General features: G+C 55.0%; 1 protein-coding gene across 2 annotated transcripts; it reads right to left on the reverse strand.

The window, feature by feature from the left end:
* Positions 1-6,603: 6,603 nt before the first annotated feature.
* On the reverse strand, positions 6,604-11,757 carry ATOX1 (antioxidant 1 copper chaperone). 2 transcript variants are annotated; one of them, XM_075441790.1, is made up of 4 exons: positions 11,666-11,757; positions 10,521-10,596; positions 9,015-9,172; positions 6,604-6,830 (listed from the first exon to the last, which is right to left on the reverse strand). In XM_075441790.1, exons 1-3 carry the CDS (start codon positions 11,669-11,671, stop codon positions 9,039-9,041), a joined length of 216 nt encoding a protein of 71 aa, XP_075297905.1. In that variant the 5' UTR covers positions 11,672-11,757; the 3' UTR covers positions 6,604-6,830; positions 9,015-9,038. The 2 variants fall into 2 exon arrangements, with proteins under 2 accessions (XP_075297905.1, XP_075297906.1); XM_075441791.1 differs by lacking the exon at positions 6,604-6,830 and adding an exon at positions 6,846-7,892.
* Between the last annotated feature and the right edge of the window lie 2,894 nt (positions 11,758-14,651).

A 14,651-nucleotide genomic window follows, 5' to 3' on the forward strand; every position in this document is an offset into this window, starting at 1 on the left:
ATATAGATGCAAATATTGATATCAGGATTTTCTCCACCAAAGGGAGACCCTAAACTCTTCGCCCCATAGCTTTGTGGGGATGATAGGAATAACTCACCCCCACCAGCTCAGCTGAGCCACAAAGGCAAGGCAAAAGCCAAGGGACGGTATGCTCTCTTTGTAGGTCAGCAGCACAGCTACAATCCTGCACTTTGGCTTGCCTGCCAAGCCTGGGAGAGCCAGCCCCAGGGACAGCAGGGCTGCTCCCTACAACGCTGTCCCGAGCAGGCAGCACCCCAGGCACCCCCACTCTGAGCCCTGCCCGCCCTCGAGACAGCCCCGTGTCCCATGCAGGCTTCTGATGCAGTCGGTGGGATCACCCCGACAATAGCTGCGTGGGCTGGTTTATTTTGAAAGCTGTGCACAACAGATTAAGCCAGTGGCCGCTGTTGTGATTGCTGAGCATTGTGCACCAATGCTGACGCTGGCTTCTGTGGGCCAAGCTCTGCCCACGGCCGAGCAGGAGCTTCGGAGGGGGGGAATCTGGTTCAGCTGAAATGGGGCGGGAGGGTACTTGGGCACAGTGGACTCCTGCTCCATTCAAGCCTCTCATTTCATTCACAAGGCAATGAGCTGCATTTGTTCTTTTAACATTTTCTCCCTGTTGAAAACAGGTGAGCAGGTCTCACACGGGCTGGCAGAGACCGTCCTGCCCTGGGAACTTCATACCGGCTGAGAACAGGGAACTGTGGAGAACTCTTGAAATGCTGCAGTATCTCTCTTCTGGCTGTGCCCTGCCCCAGTGACAGCACAGCAACCCACTGGCCTGGACTGGTGAGGAGGAAACCCGTCCCAAGCTATGTAGCACCCAGCAGTCTTTCAGGAGTTGCTCAGGAACAGGCATGATGAGCAGAGGGACAATAGCAGGAAGGGCCAGGCTGAAGGCTCCTGCCTACACAGACCAGGTTCCCTTGTCCCTTCCAGGTGGCCTGGGACAGGTCCATGTAGCAGAACAGTCACAGGGCAGATCTACTTCCCCCAGAGCAGCCAGAGAACTTGTGTTGTGTCCCTTCTATCCCACAGCACCTCCGAGCAAGATCCTCACCCACGCTCATGAGAGCTGCCTCCCTACCCGCTCCCTGTCGCTGCCCCAGAATGCCACCGCCTGCAGCAGCTGCGGGGCTGGGAACCTCAGCTCTCCGGAGTCCAACACATTCAACCTTAATCCGAAAGGGGCCTGGGCTGTCTTTTGCAAACAGAGGCAGCACAAAAGCTGCCTTTCTCCCTCTCAGTTGACTTTGTTTTCTCTCCCTCTGTTTTTTCTCCCCATCTGCTTTTAGCCAAATGGTTGAATAGCTTCAGTATGTACTGCGGGAGGCTAAAGCCAAAGGCTGGAGCACCAGGGAAGGATGCGGAACAGCAGTGCCCTGTGGCTGCTGCCTTCCGGAGGGGCTGGGAGCTGTTTGCTGCCCTCCCTCTGTAATCCACCCTTGATCACCTTGCTGAACCCTTGGAGAAAGCAGCTCCGAAAGAAAATATTTGTGCCCTGGCTAGCACACATGTACACATTTCCTGCTCTTGAAGTCCTTAATTAAGCCTGTTTTTTGTTTGTTTGTTTTTCTCCTATTTATGCTGCCACAGGAGGGGCAGTCTGTCAGGTCCTCATGTATTTTGCTGTTTGGGAACCTGCAACGTGGAAGGCTGCCTGTGACAGTCACACAGGGAATCTGTGTGTATCGACAGGGGAGAGGGAACCAGCAAGGGCCTTTGGCGTTGCTCTGTACGTCCGTGCAGCAAGCATCAGGACAGCTCAGTGCATCACCCATGACGGAGGGGCCTCAGCCCGGCTTTGGCCTCAGACGAGGAAGACTGGGTCTTTGTAGACCTTCTTGAAAAAATCCAAGACCAGCATGTTTAGTTCAGAGAGACCACCAAGCTCTTCCCAGCCAGTCTGGGAGCTTGAATCCCTCCAAGAGACCACATTATCTGCCTGTTTCACCATGCTTGGCCTCCATCGGCAGAGATGTACCACCACTGAGGGTGATGCTGGTGACTGTGGACACCCAGCCCGGTGCAACGGGGACCTCCAGGTCCAGCTGCACGGCTCTAGCTCAAAGAGCAGCTGCTCAGGGCAACGTTGCAGATGGGAGCCTTGATCCCAAGAGCATGGGGGTATGATCCTGCCAGCAAATCAAACATCAGTCGGGGTGCTCATCCAGCTCCCAGCTCTGCGACTGCCGTGCCTGGGCTGGGAGCAGGCAGGCGAGCCAAGGTGGAAGCCTAAGGCAGATTGCTTCTAACAGCAAACATTTAAAAGCAGAACAAGACTCGAAAATCCCTGTCTTTTGGTAATGAGTCCCCCGTGTAACAGTCTTAACATCCAGATACAACATGCCTGTGGAATTCCTGAGATTGTTGCAAACTGAACCCTTCATTCCCACCCTGAAATTTCACAGCAATTTACCTCTCCAAGCCATCAGGGATCACCGTTTGCAGGCACCGAGGGGGATCTCCCGTCCCCTGTCTGCTTTCTGCAGCCTGCGGTGCTATTTTGGAAATTCTCTCATTTACTGGGTGGTTCAGCTGAGTACAACTGCTCCTTTGGCTAAAAGCATCCCCTGCCTGTCAGCAGGTAATTAGAAAGTGCCAAAAAGCCACTGGTGCTTAAGGCGGCTGTGGGATAACCAAAGCAGCTTTTTCTTTTGTGGATAGAGGACGGGGCTTTGGAGGCTGCAGACTTTTCCACTGCAATCAGATTTTGGTTTAAAAAGCGAGGGAAGGTAACACTGGGTGAAAAATGACACCCAGCAGCACAGCAGCACTACAAGAAGGGCAACGCAGCAAACGCAGCGGGGTGGGCGAGAAAAGCAAATGCCTTCTGTTGGAAATACCACAGGGTGGGGAAAAGCAAAGACAATTTTGAAGCACGGGAAACAAAACAACATTTACAGCCTGCCCCTCCGGGTTTGCCCAGTTCTTACTGGTGCTGCTGTTAGAGCCAGTTCACGGACTGTCACAGTTCAGCTGAAGGTGGGCTGAGAACCTCATGAAGAAACCAGAAGTGAACTCCTGCTGCTGGGAGGACATGTTCATGGATGGCAATGCACTTGATTGCACCTCACCAGCTGCTTGTCCTGCAGCTGGCAGGGCTGACGCGTCCCTCTTCCAGCAGGTCACTGGGATGTCCTGCAGAGCCAGGGTGTCCGTGGTACAGGAAAGCTCCTTTCCCCAAGTGCCACCCTTTCCTGTTTGCATTGCAAACTCAGCATTTCCCTGTCTGAAAACAGCCTCAGTGTCTGGCATGTTTTTTCCTGTGGAAATTATTGTGACCACGTTATCAGTGCAGGCTTGTCGGGGCCCTTCTCCAGGACACACAACCTGGGGGCCAATTTCAGGCCAACCTGATGAATGATGGGTTTGAAGATCTTGAAGTTGGGCAGTGGTGGAGCAAAGAGACTCTGCCTAGGTACTGACTGTCTTACCTGTTTAGACTCTATGAAGGAGGATTTTTTCTTCCAAAGCTTTTCCATAAGCCTCTCAGCCAGCCATCCTGCAGGTCTGCTGCTCTGTTCAGACTCGACCATCCTTCCTTAACTTCCCTAGCCCAGCTGTCATCAGCCTTAATGCAGCCCACACACCAAAGCAAGGACTGTCACAGGGTGTCATTACTCTGCGTGTTCATGGGAGAGGTGGCCTTTTGGAAGGCACCCTGTGTTGCTGCAGAGCCTCCCATGCTCGCTGTCCTGGAGGCATGATCAGCAGGTCATCTTCCCAAAACACCTTATCTTATCCAGAGGGAAGGAAAGCAGGCAGAAAAGAGTGTTCTGCAGATTGCCTGGTCTGGTTGAAACACCCTGTTCCCCCGATAAGCTTGCAAGGTTGGTGGGGGAGCACACATGATACTGTTCTGCTGGGCTTTTGGTGGAGAAAACAAGCAGCAGCTTGGGCATTATCCTCCAGCCTTGCTCTAATAGGTGTTGTCCTGGTTCTTTGTTATTTTCACTAAATGTGCCTGGAGTGCTGCGGTTAGCGACCATAGCAGCACTTCCCTCCTCTCGGCTGGAGAAGAAACTTCTCCACAGGGCTGGGGCAGAGGAAGAGGGATACGATGGGGGGGTTGGTTTGGGCACTGGGGCCACTCAAGGGAGGCTGGAGCAGGGCTCATGGGAGCCCTTGGTGCTTTCCCAAGTGCCCACTCCCATCAGCATCCTCAGGGTATAGCACCAGAGAGAGGTGGCCTATGCAGACTTGTCAGTCTGCTGTCCCCTCTGCTTGGGACACCGAATGAGGAGCAGGACATCAAATGCCACAGGCCATCAGGTATGAAAGCCCACAAACCCTACACACAGAGTCTCTCCATCGGAAAGCAAGTGGCAGGGACACCTCAGGGAAGCGGCTGTGGGCAGCCCCTGCCATGCTGCGCACACAGGGGAATTACAGGGGCTGTAAAGGACACTAATGGCTGGGTAGAGCACAGCAGCCTGTAACGACTACTTGCTGCGAGGGACAGTTAGAGGCATTTCTTAAAGCCCAGGGCAGGGATCAGGAGGGGAAGAGTCCCCAGCCTGGACATCACGGCTCCGGTGGATGGAGACCAGCTCCGGGCAGGCTTTGTGAAGGGTCGTTCCTCTCCCCCCTGCGCAGCGTGTATTCCCACCATGCTCTGCAGCCAGCTCGGGGTGACCACAGCTCGTCACTGCAGCTCATTTCCACCTGAAGCTGCAATGCCATTTTTGCAGCAGGCAAGAGCTGAAAGCAGTGTCCAGCCCATTCACCCAAGCCGTATAGCGGAGGGGAGGCCTGGGAGAAGGCAGCCCTGCAGATGGCTGCTGAAACTTCAGGTATCTGCACAAAATCTGCAGGCTGGCTGTGGGGAGAAGCTTCTACTTGTCTGGCTCAGAGATAAGCAGGTTTTAACCAAAACAGATGGTTCAGCAGAGCAGGGAGAGGGCAGCAGAGCAGCTGGGGGAGTGTGGGTAGCACAAGCTGCAGCTCAGACATCAAGAACGAGCAGCCTGGTTTACAGCAAGACAGCCTGGGAGTTATCCACTGTGGGCACAACCCTGCCAGTCTCGCAGAGAGCAAGGACTGTTGGCTCCAAGGCCAGCTGTGCCACCGCGTGCCACTCAGCTCCATGCCAAACCGACAGCACGCGTCCTCCCCCAGCCCACTGCCACCAGAGCCGAGCCACTGGGCAGCCAGCTGCTGGTGGATGCACTGGCCATGCCCAGGAGGAAGCTGAAAGCAATAAATAATAACATTGGCAAACACCAGCTCAGACCAGCAAGGGGGGGGTCGGCTAGGGAAAGGGATTCACGCGCTCACCGGGAAGCCCAGAGGTGTCATGCCATGCACCTGAGTGCACGGGCACAAAGCAGAAATGGGTTGCAGTTCTGGGCCTTGGCTCTGAAAACTTCCTGCCACTGGGAAGGTTTTAATGCAAGCAAATAATGCAGTGATGTTACACTTTTATCCTTTAGCTTCCCTTAAATTAAAAACTAATAAATAGTGTCTGCAACACATTCCTTGAAGTGTCTCCAGCCCCTGCAAGTGCATCTACAGCAATTAACTGTGCTTTAGGTCAATGGTCAAAAAGGACTTTGAAATACTAAACCACTCTAGGAAAGAATAAATTGCAACGATGTCAAAAGTAATCAGTGTATGAGTGTGAAAAACCTCTTAGAGTAACCTTTTCCTTCAAACTTCAGTTGGTTTTCCTTTTGGTAGAACAAGTCATATGCGACTGGTAGGCTTGGGAGACATCATCCAGGTGAAACGAGAGACAGCAGACTGGGACAGACACATGCAATCCTCTCACTGGGCTGAAAACTTCAATTAAATGGATGGGAGCTGGGCAAAGCAACAGTACTGCCCATAACACTGGTCACTGGGCTGAGAAATAAGAGACCTCGGAGAAATTACCACACCCCTCTCCTTCCTCCATCCCTCTGCATTTCTCATCAGCGCAGGCGTTCTCCTGCTGTGTCTGTGGGTGCATGCAGCACCCGGGGATCCTGCCCAGCATCAGAGCCCCATGATGCTATTACCTATTTGGTTGAAATTTTGTAGGTGGGCAGGGAAGGGGGCAAGAGGAACACTTGCTAGGGGAAGGGAATGATCCAGGTGTCTTGAGCTGGGCCCAGGATCCCAGGATGACTCCTCACATATACATGGTCATGCAGTGCCCTAAAAAGCACTTTACTAAACCTAGACTGAGTCCGCACTCCCTGCTCCTACTTGCAATTTGGTTGGCCTGCGAGCTCAGTCATGTTGCTGGGGTTCAGTGACTTCTGCCTCGTGGTCCCATCTAGCTCAAAAGGACACTTGGTTATCCTTGACTTACAGAGTCCCTGCTTCCCAGCACGCGCATCCCAAGTGGAAAGTTTGTCTGTTCTGTGATGGAAAGACATCTGCCAAGACAGATTCCCTGAATCTACATGACATTCAAGTTCAGCTCTCCAGAGATGTGTCCCTCAGGCAGAGGCTGCAGTCAACTTCTAAGGATAAGTGCAATATCCTGGGAGACCTGTCTTGCATGCAATGGGTAGTTTCCCATCTCTAAGAGCCACCTCTTTCACAGAAAACCACTTAAAGCAGTACAAAGACACACAAGACACATAGACATGCACCGAAAGATAGAAGCAGCACCTTGATTTACTGTGGGACTAGAAACAGCATATAACCACCTCCTCTAGATTTCTCCACTCCTAAAGCCCAAGACGCAGCTGTCTCCTCCTGCCAGCCCTCTGCTTTCCGACATCTGGCAGGGTAGTAAAGGTCAAATGACAGAGCAAGTTGGGAGATATGCAAACAGTTAAGCCATCTTTTTGCTGAAGTCATGTTTTGAGTGCCTGCAAAACAAATAAATAAATAAATAAACGAGGAAAAATACCAGGGCACAGAGGGGACAGCGTTATGCACAGGTGCCCTCTGCCGGTCACAACCCAAGGAAAGCCATCCACCTCAGCTCTATGTCACTGATACGCAACTTCCTTCCCTCCTTTTGTAGATGAACCCCTAAAAATATTCCCTATGGAGGGAAAAGTGCTGTAAAACTTAAATTTAGTGGTTTTTTTCCTGTGACAACTGAAGCGATCTAGCAGCAACTACTAGCAAGGGCAGTCCAGCCACCTCGCTGCTTGGTTTTGGGTCTTAAGATCCTTGGGGAAGTCAAACAGCTTCAGTTTAAATCCAATAGGAAAACCAAAGCATCGAGAGAAATGTTCTGCCAGGTCGGCCAGCTGAACCGACTCCCTAGCTGCCTTGATGTAATAGAAGGGAAGTGGTGAGAACACAGGGCCAGGGAAAAAAGGGACACATCCACATTATTTGAGACTGGCTTTGCTGCCATGGTTAACTTTTGCAGGCGTTTGAGGCACAGTCCACAAGTCCCTGCCAGTCAAAAACAACTCCTGCAGTCAATACTACAAGCCGAAAACTATTTGAGGCACTAATCAATTCAGAGCATGTTTCTCTGTTTTAAATAGCAATGTTATTTGATTAAAGCTACAATTTTAAACAATTTCTAAGAAGCACTGAGAGGTTGCTGAAATGATACAAATTGCAGATTTCAGATCCATTCTGTTCAGTCTATTAAAACAATGCAGATCTATTGCACACACACATCAGTATCAGCTCAGTTCTTTCTTGTATCAGTTTAATTCCTGCTGGTGTAAATCCCCGATTTGATTTACTGACTGGGAATTAAATCAGCATGAACTGGTTTCGGAGCATCTGTGCTGGGTATTTGCGATGAGCAAACCAGCCCATTTATAACAATGTCATTGGATTAGAAAGCTCCATCGACACAAACAAGCTCTTAAGAGATGCAATATAATAATCTTGGACACTGAAGAACACTGGGTGGGCAGCCCTCTCCTCCTTCATTCTTTTCCACTGAAATTGAACCCTGTCTGCAAAAACATTTCAGTCAGGAAAAAGTTTCAGGCACATCAACATACCTGTCGCTACATGCCCTTGTAAAAAGTCCCTCTCCAGCTTTCTTGTAGGCCCCTTCAGGTACTGGAAGCCTTCTCTTCTCTGGGAAGATCTTACAGCAGCCTTCCAGTACCTGAAGAGGCCTGGAAGAAATCTGGAGAGGGACTTTTTACAGGGGCATGTAGCGATAGGATGAGGGGCAGTGGCTTTAAACTGAAAGAGGTTAGACTTAGATTAGATAGAAGAAATTCTTTACTATGAGGATGGTGAGGCCCTGGCACAGGTTGCCCAGAAAAGGTGTTAATGCCCCCTCCCTGGCCGTGTTCAAGGCCAGGTTGGACAGGGTTTTGAGCAACCTGGTCTGGTGGAAGACGTCCCTCCCCATGGCAGACGGGGTGGAATGAGATGATCTAGAAGGTCCTTTCCAACCCAAACCATTCTATGATTCTATGTCCTCAAAAGTGCCGGGACCCTAGGAAAATCGAGAGGCTGCAACAATCGGGTTGTCTTTGGGACAGAAGTCCAGTTGGCCAGGGGCTGTGTGCACTGGGAGCTATTTGAAACCCAACATTTTAAGTCCATGCGGGTAGCAGAGTGCTGCTCTTTTTCCATCCTAGAGTTCAGTGGAGTATTAACAGCGATATCAACAGAATCAGATGTTGGAGGTCCTTGTGCTAACAACCAGCCCCCTGCATCATGTACCAACAGGGGTCTTTGTGTCCCATCACCCTCCCTGATATTGTTGGGGGTCACCACTCTCTCTGGTCAGCTTGTGAATGTCTTTGGGATTTGATTTCATGCATGATATGCTCTGGCAAATTCTAGGTTCACCTAGGAATGGCACAGAGTCTGTGTTCTACTTCTCCACTACAACCACGGTTGGGATCACATGGGCTTTGCAGAGTAGCTAAGGGGTCCCACACAGAAATGGTGCTGGCTGTATGCAGTCCTGCTGCTTCTCCAATATGGGGGGTTTGCTGAAGCTGGACCTGCAAGTTTTTCCTACTTTGTGCTTCCCAGGAAGCAGCCTGTTTTACTGAGAGACCTGGAACGAGCTCAGATCTCTCTCTTCAGCATTTTATACACGTGGTATATACCTAGCCTCCTCACACCAGGCAAGGCTACTGCGCAGACTTCTCCCCAAGGTAGGAAGCGTTCTTTCCAGTCTTCTTTAGGGTTTCCAAGAGGGTGTCAATGTTGTGCTCCGAGTCGATGCACACCTTCTTGTTGGGCAGGTCAATATCGAACTGGACACCTGAGAGGAAAGGAAAAACATTTGGCACAGCTAGAACAGGCAAATGGTGTGAGCATGGGGAAAGCTCACCCTCACACCTTTGTGCTCCCTAAGGCCATCAGTCAAATGCACGTGTGCCTCCTGCCCACAAACCTTGATACCACCACCAGCCAGCAAAACCAAACTGGTATCCTGCCAGCAATGGTACGAGGGAAGCCAAATCTGCAGAGCTGCATCGGGCACCACAGCTTCTCAACTGCTTTAATCTGCTCACCCCACCTTGGATCAACACAACCACTCATGCAATAACCAGAATGAGCTGAGTCTAAATCAACCACTATAATCTCCAACCAGCTCAGCCTGTGCTGTGGTTTAGCATGGATAGGCACTACCAAGGGAGTCAGCACAGGGGTTAGGACAGGGTCAGGACAGGTTTCCTCAGTGGCGGTACCAGCTAAAGCTGTAAGTAGGAGGAAGGGAGCAGACACTTTCCCATGTGGATTTCCCAGTGGCTAATATGGGTAAGCCGCTCTCAGCCCAGTGAAAGGATCTGGACATGACGTCGCTATCCAGCCACATGTTTTCACAAAATTTGAAGGTATGTGTCAGCTTGGAGAGCTCTGCCACATCATCACGAGGCTGCTATTGGCCAGCAAGTTGAAGAGTGATGGAGGTGCTGACAACCACACACGGAGGAAGTGGCATCACCACAGCCCGGTAACGGGGTCTGGAAGAAGTAGCAAGGCCTTCGCCTTGGTGACTGAAAGCTGTTCTTGCTTGGTGGGGACAGCGGAGCAGGATGACAGGTCCTCACAGCTGCAGAGTGTGGGTCAGATCCTCCTCTCTTGGTACATGCACAAAGGAGGCACAGGTTATAATTTTCCAGGTGGTATTAAAAACAGGCTGTGCAGGCCACCACCAAATGCGCTGCTCAGCAGCTCTTCTCTGTGGCTGCTGATGACACATCTAGGGAAGCACAGCAGATACCCCAGGCCTCCTTGGGAACAAGGATGTCCTGGCAGGTCATCCACCTCCCTTCCTTCTGGCAGCCTGAGCAGGGGTCTACCAGTGCGGTTCCCAGAGGGTTCAGGATAAGGCCCTGGTGATTCAGAGCCACCTGCAGCCACGGCAGCTCCTCCCTCCCTCGACATTTCTCCAAGAGCCACATGAGTCCTGCGAACAATCAGCAACTCGTTACTACGGAGCAAGCTCAGAGGAGAGCGGTCAGCAGAGGTTTCCAGTCAGCCACTTCCAGCTTTTACCCACAGCACTGCCCTTGCAAGACGGAGGATCCTGGGGCACTGACATCCCGCCGCGGAGCTGGCGTTGCTCCGGCGAGCTGGCTGTCGCACACCCAGCACTGACTCACCTCCCAGCCGGTGCAGGACACGGGTGACCGCGTTGGAGCAGCCTTCACAGGTCATGTCCACAAAGAACTCGTGTTTCTGAAAAGAGGCAGATGGGGTATCAGGGAGGACGCAGCCGGCAGTGCACCACGAGCACTCGTCCTCTGCACTTGCCTTTTTCCTTGGGAAGGTGGGTTCAAATCCTCCCCAACTAAGCGATCCTCAGCAAAACCGAGAGCTCTCGGTACTCCTGCCTGTGGGGTCCTTGTGCTGTCCCTCACAGCATAACCCTAAGGGACTCTGGAGGTTGTCCGGCCCCTACTCAGCGCAGGGCCACCTTCACGCTCCACACAGGTTGCCATCCTATGGGCTCCTGCCGGACTCCCTCCACTTGCCCTGGGGAGCCCGGGAGAAGCCAGCCTCCTGCCTCCAGCTACCCACTGCCCTGCCTTAGTCTGCAAGGTTCTCGGTGCTCACCCATCCTATTCTTCTCGTGTCGACAAGGCCTCTGGTCCCCGACATAACAAACTCATAAAAATATTAACAAAACTGAAATTTCAGGAACATGAGTGCTGTTTTTTCACCCCTTCACTCCAGCAGGGCCCCAGTGTTATCCTCACTGCTTGTGAGAGGTACTGGATCAGCGTGAATGTGCTTGCCTGTAACACCAATCATGGCGTTCAACCTTTGGCACCAGATGGACCCTAAAAGCACATGCTTTTTATTTTCATTTAAAAAGAAAAGTAATGCTGTTTTTTTTCATTTGATACCTGCAACCCAGACTCCTTTTTACTCAAAGCCACCCTTTGCCCCCCGCAGCCCTCCCTGGCACGCCTCGCCCCGGGAAGCAGCTCCCGTTCCTGAGACCGGCCGCTCCCGTTAGCCCTGCCCAGTTTAACCGGCGTTTTTATGATTTTTATCCCACAAACGCCCCGTGAGCTCCGGGGGCCGCGGGGCCGGGGCCCAGCGCGGGGACCCCCGGGGCCGGCCTGCGCGCCCAAGCCCCGGCGGCTGGGGGAGCCCCGCCGGCTCCTCCCGCTCCCGGAGAGCGCCCTGCCCGCCCCGCTCCGCGTCCCCGGGCCCACGCAGGCCCCCGGCCCCCCCCCGGCCCGCCCGCCCCAGGCCCGGCCGAGGGCCGCGATGAGCCGCCCCCGGGCCCGGCACCCACCGGCATGGCGGAGCGCGGCGGCGGCTCCCGGCTCCCGGCGCGGCGCGGAGGAAGGGGCGGGCCGCGGCCGAGCTCCCGCGGGCCGAGGCCGGGCCCTGAGAGCCGGCCCCGCACAGCGCCCCCGGGCCGGCCCCGCACAGCGGCCCCGCGCAGCCCCCGGCCCCAGCGCCCCGGGGACCGGGCTTGCCTCGTCCCGTGCCCCGGGGGCAGCGGCGGGGCAGGCGGGAGGGCCCCGGCCCCTCTCGGTGACCTCGCACGGGCAGAACCCTGCCGCCCTCAGCTCTACCCCGCAGCTCCACCGCACGGGATTGCGGGGGGGAGGTGCGGAGTCACCCGCGGGCCGGGGGCGGGGGTCGGGGCCGAGGAGCCGGGTCGGGCAGCCGGGTCGGGGGCAGCTGGCTTGGCTTTGCGCTGACCTGAGCCGGCTTAGGCCGAGGGCTGCCGGTGTGCAGACCCGCCTTGGCCTGGTCTTGACGCTGACCACGCTGCTCTTTGTGGCCCTTTGGGGACAGAATGTAATTCTTTGTGTGTGTTACACAGGATCCCAGCATGGCAGGGGTTGGAAGGGACCTCTGTGGGTCACCCAGTCCAACCCCCTGCTGAAGCAGGGTCACCTACAGCAGGCTGCACAGCACCACGTCCAGGGGGGGTTTGAATATCTCCAGAGAAGGAAACTCCACAGCCTCCCTGGGCAGCCTGTTCCAGTGCTCCATCACCCTCAGAGGGAAGAAGTTCTTCCTCATGTTCAGCTGGAACTTCCTGTGCCTCAGTTTGTGCCCATTGCCCCTTGTCCTGTCACTGGGCACCACTGAAGAGCCTGGCCCCATCCTCCTGACACCCACCCTTAAGATATTTGTAAGATCCCCCTCAGCCTTCTCTTCTTCAGGCTGAACAAGCCCAGCTCCCTCAGCCTTTCCTCATAGCAGAGATGCTCCAGTCCCCTCATCATCTTCGTTGCTGAAACCCAGCCCCAGTTGTCACGGTTATGTTTCTCTCTCCGTTTTTCTGATGCTAAAATGCTGCCACTCCTCATGAGGAGATGCGCCGAGGCTGTGTCTGGACCGATGCCACCCGGGTTAACAACAAAGCCCAAGGCGGGATAAGGCTGAGGCCATCCGAAGGCAACAGCTGCCAGAAGGGGTTAAGGAGAAAGCGGTGGGGAAAGTTTGTGCTGGGTGTGGATCCCTACCAGCTGCCGGCACGCTGCCAGGTGCTCTGCCTGCCCGCATCGAAGGCTACGGCTCGGCACAGAGACAGAGCGGCTGTGGGGGGGAGGTGGGAACGGCCATAAAGATGGGGCAAGAGGCGTGAGGGGTGGCTGGGCTGCTTCAGAAAGCTTGTTCCTCTCTGTCTTCTGAGGTTCTGAGATCTGCTGGCTTAGGAGAGCTCTGGCAGACTGAGTCATTGAAAGAGGGTTGTTGGATGGGGGGGGGTCTCTGCTTCAGGGTAGGTTGAGATGCGGCCCCTGAAGATGTTTCTGTGCCTGCTTTGGGGTGGTTTGTTGGTTTGTGGGTTTTTTTCCCCTGGCTGTTTGGCCCTTTGAAAGAGGCTTCTTGCTTACAAACTCGAGGCTGTGGTGGAGGCCGGGAGCCGCCCGGGTGCTTCGGCAGGCGGTGGGTAACCAGGGAAGGAGACGGTGCGGTACGTCAGGGCTGAGGAGAGCTGGCAGAGCTGCGTGGGGACCGATGCTTCCTGACCACGTGCCGGGCCTCAGCATCTTCCCGTCAAGGAGCCTAACCTGTCGCGGAGAAAATAATCGCGGAGGGTTCTGGTTGTTTGCTGCCAGACGGACCGGAGCTGCGTCCTGGGATGTCAGCTGGCCTTGGCTGACCCTTCCCCTCGCACAGGCTGAGTCCCTGCCAGGAACGGCTGAGCCGAGGATGACGCGACTGCCTTTCCTAGCGAGCTTCCGTCATGGGGGGGGGAGTGAGGGCGTGCGTTTTGACGTGCATAGGACGCTGTCGTTGCAGGGACCTTCTTATAAATAAGGAATTTCCTCTCCCCCTGTTGCTCTGGGGTGCCCAGGGTCCCCCTGGCAGAGCTGATTTTGGCCGGCTGGTGCACTGCGTCGCTGGTCTCACCTGAGGTTCTGCAAAAGCCTGCGCTGCTGATTTATGAACTGGCAGATTGCGATGCAGTTTAGTCTATAAATAGCCAGGGTGTGCGTGGGGGAGGGAAGGATATTAATGCTGAGTGTGGCCCCGTGCCAGTCCCCTGGCTGCGTCTCTCGCTGCAAGGCAGCGCAGGGAGGGTGTCCGGCAGCGTTCGGGGACGCGGTGGTGGGGAGGGATTCGCTTCTACAGGGCGAAATGTCTCTCCGAGAGCTTCACCTCAGAGACGCGTTTGGGATGGGACGCGACACGAAGAAATGGGAAGCAACGGCCTTCTGGGAGCTGGCTGGCGGAGGCCGGCTGCCTCCCCCTCCTGCTCTCCTCGGGCTCCCTGGACCAGCGTCTGCTGGCGAGGAAGGATCTGCGAGCTTCCAGGGCCCTCTCCTCCTCTTCGGGACCCCTTGGGCCTTGCGAGGCGGGTTAGGAAATGGCCCTGCTTGGCCCCGCGGGGGACCGGGTGCCGCAGAGGCAGCGGTCAGGGGCTCGGCCTGCTGCGCATTGGCCCGCCCGCCGCCATCTTGGGCGCCGTCCCCTTCCCTCCAGCAGGGGGTGGTGCTGGGCGCGGAACGCCGCCCCTTGTGGCGCCCTGCCTGTCCCTTTAAGAACGCCGGAGGTGGCCTGTCCGTCAGGGCCCGCTGCGCTCTCCCATTGGCCGCCGCGCTCCGTGCCGCGCAGAGGGGGCCGCCCCGATCTATAACGGGGTTTACCAGCACCTTCTCAAGGGCGCTCCTGTGCGGCTCAACCACACTACGGCGTCAGGCCGGCACAGCCCTTCGCGCCTGGTAGCGCGGGTAACATCGTCCTATTGGCTGAAGGGGCAGTCCATCAGTTTCCTTCCCACCGCGACAGGGGAACGCCATCGCCCATTGGTTCTG

This window comes from Opisthocomus hoazin, chromosome 22 (assembly GCF_030867145.1).
Source record: "Opisthocomus hoazin isolate bOpiHoa1 chromosome 22, bOpiHoa1.hap1, whole genome shotgun sequence".
In the NCBI taxonomy this organism is placed as follows: Eukaryota; Metazoa; Chordata; class Aves; order Opisthocomiformes; family Opisthocomidae; genus Opisthocomus; species Opisthocomus hoazin.

Excerpts from the sequence above, each read along its gene's own strand:
- ATOX1 (XM_075441790.1), bottom strand. Across the intron at positions 9,173-10,520 it reads TGTCCTGCACCGGCTGGGAG|GTGTCCAGTTCGATATTGAC; the intron begins GTGAGTCAGTGC and ends CTTTCCTCTCAG.